Source organism: Amia ocellicauda, chromosome 9 (assembly GCF_036373705.1).
Source record: "Amia ocellicauda isolate fAmiCal2 chromosome 9, fAmiCal2.hap1, whole genome shotgun sequence".
Classification (NCBI taxonomy): domain Eukaryota; kingdom Metazoa; phylum Chordata; class Actinopteri; order Amiiformes; family Amiidae; genus Amia; species Amia ocellicauda.
Window position 1 is genome coordinate 26,188,978 of NC_089858.1, and position 16,149 is coordinate 26,205,126.

At 39.2% G+C, this 16,149-nt stretch overlaps 1 protein-coding gene across 1 annotated transcript; it reads right to left on the bottom strand.

The window, feature by feature from the left end:
• Nucleotides 1–1,141: 1,141 nt before the first annotated feature.
• On the bottom strand, nucleotides 1,142–15,288 carry chmp1a (charged multivesicular body protein 1A). The gene is made up of 7 exons (XM_066713903.1): nucleotides 15,134–15,288; nucleotides 13,795–13,814; nucleotides 11,195–11,272; nucleotides 6,951–7,097; nucleotides 6,408–6,536; nucleotides 4,028–4,221; nucleotides 1,142–3,164 (listed from the first exon to the last, which is right to left on the bottom strand). The coding sequence occupies exons 1-7, from the start codon at nucleotides 15,138–15,140 to the stop codon at nucleotides 3,143–3,145; spliced, it is 597 nt and encodes a 198-aa protein (XP_066570000.1). The 5' UTR covers nucleotides 15,141–15,288; the 3' UTR covers nucleotides 1,142–3,142.
• Nucleotides 15,289–16,149: the final 861 nt, after the last annotated feature.

Consider the following 16,149-nt stretch of genomic DNA (forward strand, 5'->3'; position numbering starts at 1 on the left):
TTTTGCAGAACTGCAGCAGACTGACTGCAGAACCGTTGTGCTTTGTTGAGACGACGCTTATTCATTTTGGTGCAAAAATCATGCTTCGAGTTTAAAGATACAGTTTCACCAGATTTTCTTCTTTTATAGACTTTTAAAATAAAGCTGGGGGAGAAAAACCTATTTTAAACTGTTTAGGTTCAAACTGGAAAAGGCTTTACCTGACATGTAGGGTACAGGATATTTATAAGTAGTTACAAGTAGGACAGCAGCTGTTATTTCTTAGTCATTACCTAGTTCTATTGAAATTATATTAATAGTAAAACATAAATAAATCACTGCATGTTACTTTTTTTTTTTACTATTACTATATAACTGCAATAGAACTGGGTAAAGCCTTACAAAAAACAACTTATGCCCTACTTATAAATCAATAAAACCAAGCATGGTCTTTCTCAAAATTGATTATAGCCATAAAACGTCTCTGAGGTGGATTTGATATTGGGATTTAAAATATAATTTTAAGAACACTTCTTCTTCTCTGTGTGCTGGGTGACCAGCTGGAGAGCCTGCATGTCTGTGCTGGTCACCTGCCAAGTAATCCAATATTTACGGCACAAAGCAGATGCACACTCCGCTTTGCTGCCTGTAGTAACAGCAGGAAACCAGCATTGTTTGTTATTGTCAGGGAAAGAGAATTAGGTTATTCTCCCACACTCTCTGGGAAAATATCCCCCCCAACTTGACTTGAAATGATATCAGTGTTATTAAAGTAAGTACTAATTTCTTCTAAATTGTCTAAAATGATTGAAGGATTTTTATAGGAACTGCTGGTCAGCATAATGTCCTGTTTTACCACAAGAGAGTTGCATATTTGAGGTGACTTAAGACTGCAGTGTCAATCCTTATTCCTGGTCAACCACAGGCTCTCAAGACTGCCATGGAAATAAGTTGTTGATGAGACAACTCAGATACACACCGCACTCACCACTATATAGGAATTAAAAAAGGCTCTCGTCAGCTCTTTGCCAAAAATCGAGCATACAGATCAGCCATCACTCCCTATTGATTTGGGTTTTTAAATAGCTATTAAATAACCCCCAATCTCCATTTCAACTACAGAAGCCTAGTGTCAAGCAATAACACACAGGAAAAGGTCCAGAACAGCCTTAATTGGGTTTATTTTTCAAAATATAAACATATAAAACCAAAGATTACCATCAACCTTCATATATCTATGAACATAAATAGACACCCCCCCCAAAAAAACAAGGTTGAAAAGAAAAGAAAACAAAAAGTGGACAGAGATGAAAGTCAACCATTAAAATAGAGAGGAAATCTCTTTTTGATTCAGTTCCAATGATCAAAACCACAGTAAGCTGCTACTGGTGCTCATAAAACTCTCTCGCGCTCTCATCGCACCGAACAATAAGATTGATACGTGACTAGATTCGAATTTTGAAGGCTTTATCGGGATCAACATTCCCATTTTTTCCCTGCGCTTAGCACTGTAATCTCGGATCTAACCCTAATAAGTGTTATTTTGCAGGCACTGTAGAAATGCAGAGCACCTAGGCAAGTCACTGTATCAACATAAGGCAAGACAGAATAATAATAATAATAATAATAGTAATAATAATAATATGCGTGTATATATTTTGGTTGTTTGTATGATGTTTTCATTATGCATATTTACATCTCATAATTCACTTTATGCAGATCAGTGTTAGATTCAGGCTTTAGAAGTATACTCATAAAAAAATACAATGTCTATACTGACAGAGCAACTAGCTGAACTGTTGACTGTTAAATGGGTCAGGAGGTTCTATGTATATGGGCATTAGTGTTTCTCTGAGCTTGTGTGTATGTAAACACCCTCTCCCTCAGCAGCTTGTGAGTTCTGTATTCATAATATGAAGCTGCTTGCTTCGCCAGTCACCAGGTAGTCAGGGTTTTATTATCAGCCAGCACAAACAATTGTATAACCTTACACTTCAAATGGGTGTTAGGGGCATGTCCTTTAGAGCACAAACAACTCCTGCACGTCCCACCAAGGCTACACCCTGTCAGCGGTGCTACAGTGGAACTGAAATGGATTGCCTTGAACTATGGCGCTTGAGTAGGCTATTGTTCAGCAGCCATTCGGTCTTTAATGAGAACAGAACCGCTTCCCTTGCAATGTATGGTGCACGTGCATGTATACGGCAGGGAAGAAGTCTCAAAATACAAAGAAACTAATTTATATTCCGTTTAGGGCAGCACTTTGTGCGATGAAATATGTGAAAAAAAATGTCTAAATACGCAGCCTTGAATAGTTTGGTTCTGTATATTCAAACCTATATGGAAGGCTTTGTTTTTTAATAGGTAATGGAGTTTAAATGTTCATAATTAAAAAGCATTTGCCCCCTGAATTACATATACATATATTGGAAGCCCTCTGCAATGATCTCTTGAATTCATGAAAACGCACTTAACAGCTTATTACAGAGGGTATCTACAAGGCTCTATACACCACCAAGATACTCATTGTTTTTAAAGTTCCCTCCACTAGAGGGCAATCTGTAGGAATCCCACCACCTGTCTCTCATATTAAATGGATTGTTCATGTAAAGAGCACAGTTCCAAAAACAGCATAAACCTGGATTAATCAATAACAGTAGCAATTCTGGAATTTCAAAACATGCATTATCTTCAGCAACCAGACGACGTCAGAAATTACAACCACACACACAGAACCCTGTAACTTTTATAACATATTATAAAACTAGTCAAAAAAAGCCTACATCTGTATGCCAGACTTACAAATTATTTCGGATTTGAAAATGTATTGTATTACAACATTCCACTTTCACAGAGGAAGCAAAGTACAAAAGAAACTGTTGTTTTCAAAGACAGGAGATTAAGGGAAAACAGAGGCTGCACAGTGTGTAGAGAGACCCGTCTATGAGCACAGAGCGATCTCTAGCAGCTATTTTCAGATCAGCTGGGACGCCTGGCAGCATCCTTTCAACCTCAGTGAAACCAACTATAAATAAGCTAGGGTGGATCAATAACTGAGTGCATGTATGTACAGTGGAATATATAACAACGGAACTTGTACTGTCACTTCCAGACAGTCCTTCGAAGCAATAATGGCTTTTATTTTCGGTGAAGCGACACGCTTTCAATTTCGCAAAGCTGCCAACCTGAAAGAAAAGAAAATAAGAAAAAAAAAAAAAAAATTATATATATATATATATATATATATATTATTTGTACCCAGCATGTCAATATATCAAGCTGCTGTCTGCTCATTGAGAAATGTGACATTTTGCAAGTATTTCAGAGATTTAAAACAAGAATATGGCTCAGAGGACAGCTTTAATTGGTGTGCGCACGCGTCTGTGTGTGTGTGTCCGTTTTAATTCCTGATTGGTGTGTTAATAACACAAATCACAGGAGTTTATTGTACCTAGAAGGAATCTTTGATCTCCCTGATTAACATATATTCTGTTCTATTGGTTTTCAGTCTGAAAGGTTAACACTTTATGAGAATATAAACTACAGGTGTGGTCATTAAAATGGATTGGATCAGCACATATGCTTGGTAAAAATCTGCTGCTATTCCCACTGTTTTCAAGAAAGGCTCAGTTTAACTGGTAGGCAATGAGAATTGGCTATTATTTTTTCCCTTTATCACCTTTATTTGGAGCTGGCTATCATTACTCAACCTGACAATCTCATGCCAGACTAGGAGCTGAAGACCACCCGCGCACACGTGTACGCACATGCACAACACAAGTGTGCATATGCTCTCTTCCTCTGAGACGTATGGTGTCAGGGAATCATTGACTTTTTTAATTTTTTTACCTGCTGTAAAAGGGCTTTTGAAATGATTTGCAGTAAAGGACTATAGGGACACGACCTGCTGCTATTGTTGATGATGATGATGCATGTGCTTGTGTGTGTGTATATGTGGTATGTGTCACCATCACTGTGTGTGCCTGCGGGCAAGGGCTGTGTTGCGCGAGTCTGTGGAAGTCGTGAGCAGGCGGGCATGGGCTGGTACCTGCGACTGAGCAGGTCCTCCTTGTCCTGGGGGCGCGTGGAGCTCTCGCCCAGGGAGGCGGCCCCCGCGGGCAGCTGGCTGAGCTGGTCCATCACCTCCAGGCCGCTCTCCTCAGCGATCTGCACAATCAGGTCGTCCACTTGCTCCTGAGGAGTGGTGAGTGTGGTGGCTGAGCTCATGGAGTCTTCCATCACCTGGGGACACATGCAAACAACATCACACTCACGCCTAGACAGATCGGGGTACACCCTCACGAGTAAAATTAAGACAATTAATTCTGAGCCTTTTTGGGTTGATTGTGGAGGACTTGGGAGTCCACAGACTGCACTTCAGTCCACTGCTTTCCTTTCTCCAATCACTCCGCAAATCCTATGATATAAAGCATCAGGATCATGCGCTGCTTCTTCATAATCTATTCAAGAATTTCCACCCATGTCAGCACTTTTGCTTTGCTCAACACAGCCAGTTTCTCAGGGATCCCATCAAGAAGTGGAAAACGCTGACAGATGTTGAGGCTTTCTTTTAATACTGTCCAATTAATGCAGGGCCTGGAACGCAGCCTCCGATATAATCGGAAGCTCGTTCGTACTGGGGTCAACGGTAACGCTTAAACAAGATGAATCATCAGAATTCGGTAACTATTTAGACATTAAATTACATTATATAAATAAGAAAAGTTTCTGCTAAATACTATATAAACGAACTGTATTATTCCTTAAACATTAACTAATTTAAAAAGTGCTTACGATTTAAAATAAAAATATTTTCCTCAGACAAACTGTGGTGTGAGAGGATTTTGCAAACTGAGTGGTATGTTAATAACACAAATCACAGGAGTTTATTGTACCTAGAAGGAATCTTTGATCTCCCTGATTAACATATATCCTGTTCTATTGGTTTTCAGTCTGAAAGGTTAACACTTTATGAGAATATAAACTACAGGTGTGGTCATTAAAATGGATTGGATCAGCACATATGCTTGGTAAAAATCTGCTGCTATTCCCACTGTTTTCGAGGAAGGCTCAGTTTAACTGGTAGGCAATGAGAAAATCTTGGCTAAAACTGCTCCAATTTAACATTGGGGTGCACATTTACAATGGAAACAAACTGCCAGCAATTCAGTTTCTACTCTTTTTCTTTTTTATTATTGCAAAAAAAATGTGCCAGACAGACAGTTTTTGGCCACTGAGAAAGCATACGGTAAACATATGGAAGAGCATTCCCTGTTGCTGAAAATTATTTTCCCAGGTGCTTTGAGACAGTGATTAAATTCTTAGATCAATATGTTCCGGGCAGTGTGATGAGTAAGACCTGTAATGGTCTTTTATTATTTGTTTGTTTTTTTAAATGTAAATTAATGTTCCACACTAAATTTTTCAAAGCTATAGCCCAATATATTTCTGGGTCCAAATGAAGTGCCTTTAGGAGTTAGGAATGACAGATTACAAAAGCAGAGGAAGCAGCAGAAGTCTGAATTATTTGCTTTCTACTGGGATGCACATCAATCAGTTCTCCATGACAACTGGCTTTGCAAATATTAAACTTTTAAACTAATTTCAATTACCATTACTGTGGTATTAAGTCACTGCTCAGGCACATTTGAAATGTCATATGGTTTACTAGTCTCTATCGACAGTTTGCCTCTTTTCGATTGCCCTAAAGGTGTCTCCCAAATTAATGAACAAGAGACTAATCATCACTGTGACTCAATGGAAGCCATCAAACCCATTTCACACTCACTGGAATTACGAACCCTAATGCATCACGTCACCAAATCGTCTTGGATAAATGTATCAGCTTAATATCTGAATAAGAATGAAAAGAATTCTGGAAAGGCTTGTAAATTAACAACATTTTAACTTTTTCAATATGATTATTTTCTGTAGGATTGGAAGCCCACAATTATCACGTGGAACATTCTGGAAGCCATGGCTTTTTGGAGTAGGAGATGCACATGGATATGCAGTTCAGATAGATGTTTGACTAGTGTAGTTCAGTCCCAAGCACACTGTTCCACCATAATCCCGAGGGATCTGTCCCACTTTGAAAAGTGCTGCTTCCTACAGAACAGCCCTCAGAGACTGGGAGAAATTAACCTTTTGCTGTCTTCACATCTCCCAATATTCAGTGATCAGTTACTTCAGCTATATACCCTCACCCTCACAAACTAGAAGACATTAATTGTCTGCAAAAGCAATCCTTATAATAATGGAATATAAAGGCTCTTGCATTTAGTACAACTGTCAAGGCACATTTTCCACAGCATTTTAAATTATTGGGTGATCGGAGACGGATGATTTGCCAATCACACAGGATATTCTGTTACCATCTCTGCAACAATGTTGACTTCAAACAGGAACGAAAAGTGTACACATCTTACCGAAGTGTGGACATCCAGATTCTGGACCTGGGTTTCAAATTTATCCATCACAGCAGATACCTTCTGCAGGTCCATAGAGCTCAGCGCTTTGTCCAGAGCTTTGGTCACCTGAGCCATGTTCTTAGTCACCTGAAACAGATGAACAGTATTTAGTCAACTGTATCAACCCCAGTTGGATTATACTGCCCTATTTCCGTTACATTATCAAAGTTTATGTGATTTTCAAAGTTTTATGCATCCCAATGCTATGTAGTGCAGGGGTGGCTAATCCTAGTCCTAAAGAGCCACAGTCCCATAGTTTTAGAAGTACCATTTCTAAACCAGGAGACCAATCTCTCTTTGAACACTTCACCTCATCTTTCTAATGTCAAATCAATGGCCTTATGGATAATGTTTCGGGTGAAAGGCCCTAGTTGGGTACTTTGGTAACGTTTTCTGCCCGTTGGCTTAACAGTGTACTTCTTGCACTTCACAGAGTAGTGTGGATCCCTGGTGTTCAACTCAAGTCTGAGGCAAAGAGAGGGGAGTGGAAGAGCCGCTCACCCCCTTCATGGTCACTGCCGTTTGGACCTTGGAGGCCACCGCATCCACCCGTGATGCCATGCGCAGCCAGTTGACGCCCTCGTTCTTCTTGCGGATGGCGTTCTCAGCGTACACTCGGGCTACCTCCACATTCTTCTGCTGCAGGGCCTGGGGAGAGCAAATTACAGTGAGGGCTCAAGGTACTGAAAACCTAAACCGAGCCCTGTGGTCATGGATCATTTTGTTACGAAAACTGCAAGCTTGAATACTATACCCTTCTCCCTAGGGACATACCAGCGCGCTCAGACAGAAGGCTCGGCAGGCGCAGATACTTGTCAGGTGGGCAAGCAAAGCCAACCGATTTTGTCTTTATTCCAGATGTAAATCTGGGGTCACTTTACTAAAAATGTATTTCTCCTGTATTATAAATTGTGTTTTACTTCAGCAATGAAGCTCAAAAGGCAGGTATAAGAAGAACTGCTTAATGTTAAAGTGCTCTGGATACTGCGGAAATGACTCTTGCAATATAATAACTTACTTGGTAATCTTAACATCCTAATATTTTTAAAACAAGGACCTCTCTCTATATTAGTGTGTATACTGTACCCATTCCTAGGAAACGATGCTAAGTGGAATTAATGCTGCCTATTACACCTTTTTGTGACACACTACTGTGATTAATGGAATTTCTTCTAATGCGTCACCAAAACTAAAACATAAAACAAAAAGGATCTTCACATATCAAATAACATTATTTAGCTTGCAATATGGCAGCATTATATTTAACATCCAACATATCTGGGAGGACATTTTGCAACGTTTATCAAAACAAAACAGTTTATCAGCAAACATTTTGAAGGAAACTTAATGCCTACATGTATACATTATAATAATCTCTGGAAAAGTGTAGAGGTGGAAAATCTAGCATGAGCAGGAAGAATGCATTTTATTCCCCTTTGACAATTAGAACAAATTATCCAGAGCATTTTTGGAGCTTGCAGAGGCGAAACTAATTTTACCCTGGAACATGAAGCTTTGCCTGTCATCCTGTGAATGTTATAGACGGCTACGGTGCTCCCTCACACATCTGCCACCACACAAACATCACTGTTCCAGCTGGCACCGGGGCCCAATTCTAAATATAATCTTTTCAATTCTGTTAATTGAACTGTCTGCTTGTAGACCTGACTCAAATACCAGCCTCCCCCCCCGCAGTCTAATTTTAAAATGAGCATTGGGAACTTACATTTCTAATGAAATCAAAATAAAGCAGAGGGTGTTTCTCGTTTGATTGAGAAAACTGCATCAGAAATGTCATTTGTCTTTCTGATTCCATTCTGACTGAACGTAAGAGGAAAATGCCTTACACAGTGACCCCCTGCTCTTCATCAATCTAACCGATTCCTGAGCTTTCTGTTCTTTTAATAGAATGGAGCAATTGCCCAATTTGGAAGGGCCTACTACTGTTCAAAGCTACTTCTAACTGCAGCATCCAAGCAAAACAGAAGAGTACAGCAAGCTTTCAAGTAGTTTATCTGTATGGTCATCATTTCAATCTCTTGTGTCAGTAGCATAAATGAATGGATCTGATACACAACAGGAACAATTATTTAACAAATCAATTTTAATATTTGATTTTACCCAGTTATGGTAAAATGAAAGCTTCTCATAAGTCAGACAACACTCTACAAATGCACTGCAAGAAGAATCATAGGAATTAAATTGGAACAAAAAAATAAAACAGAACTTGCGTTGAGTGGACAGTGCTATCGAGGAATGTGGCACAGACCGTGACCATGCTGCAGACTCTGTACTGATATATTTAATCGAAGGTGCATTGGGGATCTTAGTTGTTCTTTCTGGTTATACTTCATTTTGGAGCTCTATGCAATACATTCTCATTGCTATTCAACAAATCATTGCTATAGTAGAGATAAGGATGTTCTTGCTCTAAGCAAAGAGTGCCACCTACTGGTAACATTAGAAAGCACAAAAGACACACTCTTCCTAGTCTTTGAAATCTGCAGTTAGGTTAGAAGACTGGTAACTTCCTTAACTTCAAAGCTGTATTTGGAATTTTAGCAACATATTTTTTCTTCCATTTGCGTGTTTCTTTTCCTCCATACACCTCTCTTGCTCTACAATTTCTCCCTTGCTGCTTCCCTACCTCCCTCACTGTCTGTATGTCCAGGTGGTACCTTCACAAAACCCCCTTTGGGTTCCACCTGCCTCTGCCTAATGGTTAGGCTTTCCTCTCACAGAAATAATAATCTGAGTTTCAAGAGTGAAATCCATTAATTTATGCTACTGACATGAGATTGCAACTGGGAGAGAAAAAACAACTTGTGCAATGGAGACAACCACAAATATACAGTGAGGGAAAAAAGTATTTGATCCCCTGCTGATTTTGTATGTTTGCCCACTGACAAAGAAATGATCCGTCTATAATTTTAATGGTAGGAGTATTTTAACAGTGAGAGACAGAATAACAACAAAATCCAGAAAAACGCATTTCAAAAAAGTTATAAATTGATTTGCATGTTAATGAGGGAAATACGTATTTGATCCCCTATCAATCAGCAAGATTTCTGGCTCCCAGGTGTCTTTTATACAGGTAACGAGCTGAGATAAGGAGCACTCTCTTAAAGGGAGTGCTCCTAATCTCAGCTCGTTACCTGTATAAAAGACACCTGTCCACAGAAGCAATCAATCAATCAATCAGATTCCAAACTCTCCAACATGGCCAGGACCAAAGAGCTGTCCAAGGATGTCAGGGACAAGATTGTAGACCTACACAAGGCTGGAATGGGCTACAAGACCATCGCCAAGCAGCTTGGTGAGAAGGTGACAACAGTTGGTGCGATTATTCACAAATGGAAGAAACACAAAATAACTGTCAGTCTCCCTCGGTCTGGGGCTCCATGCAAGATCTCACCTCGTGGAGTTTCAATGATCATGAGAACGGTGAGGAATCAGCCCAGAACTACACGGGAGGATCTTGTTAATGATCTCAAGGCAGCTGGGATCATAGTCATCAAGATAACAATTGGTAACACACTACGCCGTGAAGGACTGTAATCCTGCAGCCCCCGCAAGGTCCCCCTGCTCAAGAAAGCACATGTACAGGCCCGTCTGAAGTTTGCCAATGAACATCTGAATGATTCAGAGGAGAACTGGGTGAGTGTTGTGGTCAGATGAGACCAAAATTGAGCTCTTTGGCATCAACTCAACTCGCCGTGTTTGTAGGAGGAGGAATGACCGCAAGAACACCATCCCCACCGTCAAACATGGAGTTGGAAACATTATGCTTTGGGGGTGTTTTTCTGCTAAGGGGACAGGACAACTGCACCGCATCAAAGGGACGATGGATGGGGCCATGTACCGTCAAATCTTGGGTGAGAACCTCCTTCCCTCAGCCAGGGCAATGAAAATGGGTCGTGGATGGGTATTCCAGCATGACAATGACCCAAAACACACAGCCAAGGCAACAAAGGAGTGGCTCAAGAAGAAGCACATTAAGGTCCTGGAGTGGCCTAGCCAGTCTCCACACCTTAATCCCATAGAAAATCTGTGGAGGGAGCTGAAGGTTCGAGTTGCCAAACGTCAGCCTCGAAACCTTAATGACTTGGAGAGGATCTGCAAAGAGGAGTGGGACAAAATCCCTCCTGAGATGTGTGCAAACCTGGTGGCCAACTACAAGAAACGTCTGACCTCTGTGATTGCCAACAAGGGTTTTGCCACCAAGTACTAAGTCGAAGGGGTCAAATACTTATTTCCCTCATTAACCTGCAAATCAATTTATAACTTTTTTGAAATGCGTCTGGCTTTTTTGTTGTTATTCTGTCTCTCACTGTTAAAATACACCTACCATTACAATTATAGACTGATCATTTCTTTGTCAGTGGGCAATCGTACAAAATCAGCAGGGGATCAAATACTTTTTCCCCTCACTGTATTTGTTTAAAGGCAACTAGCCAATATTATGGAATACAATGGAGCATTGGAATGGCCTACATAATTGTCATTTTAAATGTGCATTAAACAATTATAATCATAATTGATCCCAAGTCTGCTCAAGCTGTCAAGAGGCTTTTACTAATATGGTAGTAAGATGCAGAACGTGGCCTTTTGTCACTTATGTGCTTAACTTAGCTTTGTTAGAATGCTTCAATCTTATGAACACACATCTTGCTACACAGCATTTTCAATGCAAATCTTCCACTATCCCTGCTCTGTACATATTTTTTGCACTGCGATACACAGACCTTTTTCACTTTGGCTTGCTCCGTCTTGGAGTCCTTCTCTGCTTTCTTTGCCAGCTTCTCCAGCTGCTTTGCTGTGAACTAAAGAACAGAAAGAAAATAAATGACTCTCCCTGCCCATACAGTATTATACAGCCACATTTCAAAGCCACATTTCCAATATAAGGCTCTTTGTAGTGAAAAAGGAGTGAGGGGGCTCAGTTGACCGCAGCAATATCTTTTTGAGGCAGCAAAATTAGTAATTTCTAGATCTTTAGTGGCAAACCAAGCATTTCCATTTATAATCTGCTTGATTGAGAATATATAAATCAAGATGATTATACAATGTTTCTACACTGGATTTTCATCTACTATACCCAGAATGCCATCTAATTATTGTATTAGATAAATGGGCCTGAGACTTTGGTATCTGCTTATGTCCTGTTCAAGTTAGAAATGGTCTGGGAAGGCTTCACATACTTGTGACCTTTATACTGAACTATGCTTTCACATTCTTTAGCAAAATGCAATTTATTTTTCAAACATTAAATAGTCATTTCAAATGACTAATAAGAATGCCACACACATATTAAATTAACATATGAAGTAGTACTGCACTGTGGAGTTAGGGCTCTGTAACAGAGGGTTGTTGGTTCAATCCCAGGTGGTGGACAATGCTGTTGTACCCTTGATTGAGGTATGACTGTATAAATGTGAAAATGTGATATATTTTAATAATTGTAAGTAGCCCTGGATAAGAGATATAATAGTATTAAGTAGCTTACATAAAGGTTGGTGTATTTATAAAATCTTACAATCTGAAGCAAATTACTGCATGTTATGCCATGAGACTACGTGAATTTGTACAATAGCTATAAATACACATTGCCATTGTTTTACATTTTTCACAGTACTTTTCATTAAACTGTACTGTCTGGGGAGATGCATTCCCCACAATCATCAGACTGGAGGTTCCTGGACACGGATACAATTGATTCCATCATTCCAATTTCACTCATTAGCAGTGTTTACATACAGGCAGCTTTGGAGCCGCATTATGGAGGCAGCAATCCTCTTTAAAGCTCTAGTGAAAACTATATGGGACACAGGGTGAATCACCAGAAACTGAGGAAGTGGAACCTGCAGAGCAAACCACTCCAAACTGAAAATAAAGAAGCTTTGTCACTTTTAATTATGGCACCATGCTGGCAAGTAGCACATCAGCATACCCCATCAAACAGTGACTGCAACCAGGAAATCAGCACAAAACAAAATTAAAAAAAATTGTAATCCAATAGGAACAGCTAAGATTGACTCACGCTGAGCTGGAAGTGTTGCTGGTGTTTTTTCCCCATCATGTTTGGCCTCAAATGTTTTTTTCTACCCCCAACACAAAAGGAAATAACTTTGCACTCTTGGTAGTTAGCCCCTCCTGCCTTCTTCCATGAATTTCAGACAATGGTCACCCATGGATTAACCTTCGAGTTTCACCTCATTGGTAATGCCATCTATAATTATCATGCTCTACCTAAAACTCTTAACATGATTATGTAAGTCTGAATGACTGCCTGAATAATATTAAGAGCTTTAGGTCTGTAAGGAAATGGCCACAGCACAGGTACTAGTGGTCTCATTTTTCTCAAAAACCTGAACTAGTTCTGCATAATTCTCCCTGGGCTTGTATCCAATAGCAGACTCAGTAAGTGACATGGTAAAATGGTGGAGTAATTTGAAACCACAATGTGACTAATGGGGTTTTCATAACTATTGCAACCCAACATTGTATATTGATGTGCTTTATTTCTTTACAGTAAAACAGTAATTTCTATGTATTGCTTAGGGTTCAAGGTGACATTTTCAAGTTGATGTGTTGCCTTGGGTCTGAATTCAGCCAGTCCTCCAAGGTTTTATATATATATTTTTTTTTTCTTAAAATGAATAAATAAATAAAATGTTCAGGGGCCACTATCCCTTTCCTCACACTTCTACATGCCTTTGTTTTTCAGTCACCTTCGCTCACATTCACAAGAGGAAGACAGACCAATTGAAAAGAAAGGGGGATGCAAAAGTCATCTTGGGAGTTTAGTCCATGAAGAGAACCTCATTCAGACATATTTGTACTATGATGTTACATTAAATGACACAATTGTAATAATTTAAAATATTTTTTATTACGATCTTTGGAATTCCTTAATTTATAGTAAATGGCATTTTCTGATTTAGTGACTCAGAATGATCTCACTGAGCTAAGCTGTATTGTAATGTATTTCTAATACATAAACAACTGATGACACCTAGTAGACTTACTGGATGATTAATCTTAGGGACTGGGCTTGGTCAGCTTTTCTGGAAATAGCTTGTATGTGTACTACATGTTTTGGTACATACACTTGGAAGTTGTGATTAATGTGTGTTAGGATACAATGCTATTTGCATTGATGTTATACTTGCCTTGTGTATTTTGTACACTCAGTACAGACATAACTTAATACCATTGCATATGTGCGTTAACAGAGATTCATGGATTTACAACCTGAGGTGGGGAGGTGTCTATGGTTTACCTTTATACTTAGGGATAATTAATCTTTACATTGGAATATACACAGCCAAAATTTGATACTCACCTTCAGCTGAAACAATGTATCTGTAAAGAAAAAAAAAAGTATTGATGTAAACATAAGGGGAAGCTTGAAATGGCAATAATACAGTCCTGTTATGTTCTGGGCCCATCAAAAATGCAGCTGGGCAGGGTCAGAGGTTTGGTTGTCTGTCTGTTCACACCCAATTAAATCAACACTGCATCATGATTCGCAAAAAACGCTAATTTCTCTAGCCTTTTATGTGACTTTATACTTTCTCAACTTTCTCCATTATGGGTAGGATCTAGATTAATTCAGTGGCAAAAGAAACTCTCTGAGTTGGCATGGAAGTCACCAGTAGAAGTACAATCTTGGCTAGCGATGCTGCTGGGGCTCACCACACAACACAGTAAAGGCTACTCTTGACCAATCCCAGAGAAACATTCCAGTAAAATGTTGGAACAGTATTTCCCCATAAAGACTGTATGGCAGAGGTTGCGAGCGCCTGCTGGAAAGGGAAGCACTAAGAAGTATTAATCTCACAGAAGTCCCCAGGGCTGCATACAGCTCTCAGATAAAAAGGGCACTCAATATTTTGTAATAGAGCTCTTTTAAGGTTGTTTGTGAGTTTATGACACTTTATAATGTCAACTATCTTCAGTGTTTTTGTATAGCAAAACAGATATATATAGTAAACACCATATATACAAGAAGACAGTGCCTTATTATGACCCTGCAATTAATTTACATCAAAGTTTCATAAGTAAAGTTACTGAAATGCTGATACTTGTAACAAGTGTAATGTGTAGATCTGACCGCTACAAAATAAACAATGCGGATACCAAGTGAACACACCTCTATGCCCAGCCCTGTATCACTGTTCACTACTGGCAACGGCAGCTCACAGCATCACGTGGTGTTATAACAGTGTCTATTACACAGGTGCTCAATACTGTAGCAAGGTGTTGTCTTACATTTCCGAAACTGTCGATTCACCCAGTTTCTGTAACTTCCCAGTTCATATTTAAAAATATATAATACAAAAATATATAATAGAGAATATATACATTATCAGTTTTATGTTTTACACGAATATGCATGAACGTATGGGGCTGTCACTTGTTTTGATTCAAGGAAATATGGTATTAATATATACAGTATAGGCTAGGTCCTTGGGCCGACAATGTACACAACAAAGCGTTAACCATTATGTTAACATCTAAACATGAAATACTGTTCTTGGTACATTTCCGTGTGTGCGTGTATATTAATAACTTGTCATTATACTACTTTATTTAGGAAGCCACATCGGATCATTTGTGTATTGTCGTACGGTTATAAGCGGGTATTCCCATGTGTACAATAATACATGTATTGGTCTTACCGTCCATGGCTTCGGGAGAGTGTAGTAAATTCACACTTGACTAACAATAAAAATAAATCCGTTTCGTTGTGGAGTTTAACTGGTCGTTTTCTGCTGGTAAACAGTGCTTTCGGCCTCTGTCTTCCTCTTCCTGTCTCAGGGTGAGAGAGTATACCATGTGATCAGGGGTTCCCACCCTATGCAGAAGAAAAGCGAAGCCGAACAGGAGGAAGCCATGACCATGGTCACATGGTAAGCGTTATTGCGTTCCATCCATGCATCTGGGAGAAACCCTTTGATTTTGCATCATCATAATGAATATAGACTTGACCTATCTGGAGACTAGATGCTCACTCAGATCATGTTATAATAGTGTATTAATAATAATAATAATAATAATAATAATAATAATAATAATAATAATAATAATAATAAGTACAGTTTCATAACATGATTTTAGTTTATACACTAAGTATAGTAATTATGATGATGTGAACTCAAAGGGTTTCTTAAGTGCATTTGAACCTGTATCTGTATTAATTAATTAATTAAATTAATGTTAAATTATGTGTAAGAAAATGTTTAAATAATTATTTGTGTGCGTGTGTGTGTGTGTGTGTGTGTGTGTGAGAGAGAGAGAGAGAGAGAGAGAGAGAGAGAGAGGAGTGAGGAGTGAGGAGTGAGGAGTGAGGAGTCAATATTTTGAAAAGAACAGTACAGATGGCAGGGAAAGGCGTTTTTACTACACGTGATTTCTCCAGAACAAATTATTATTATTGTATTATTATTATTATTATTATTATTAGTAGTAGTAGTAGTAGTAGTAGTAGTAGTAGTAGTAGTATAGAGATAATACTGGGGTAATCTTAAACAATACGTGTTCTGTTTGCAATCAAGTCACAATTAGTACTTAATTAATGTCACACAGTCATATGGCCCAAATGCTCGTTACAAACGGCACTGAGGCTGACTGATGAGTTCATGGATCCAGCGTGAGTGACAGGCATTGCCGGCGGTGACCCCTGCCGGCCGTAGAG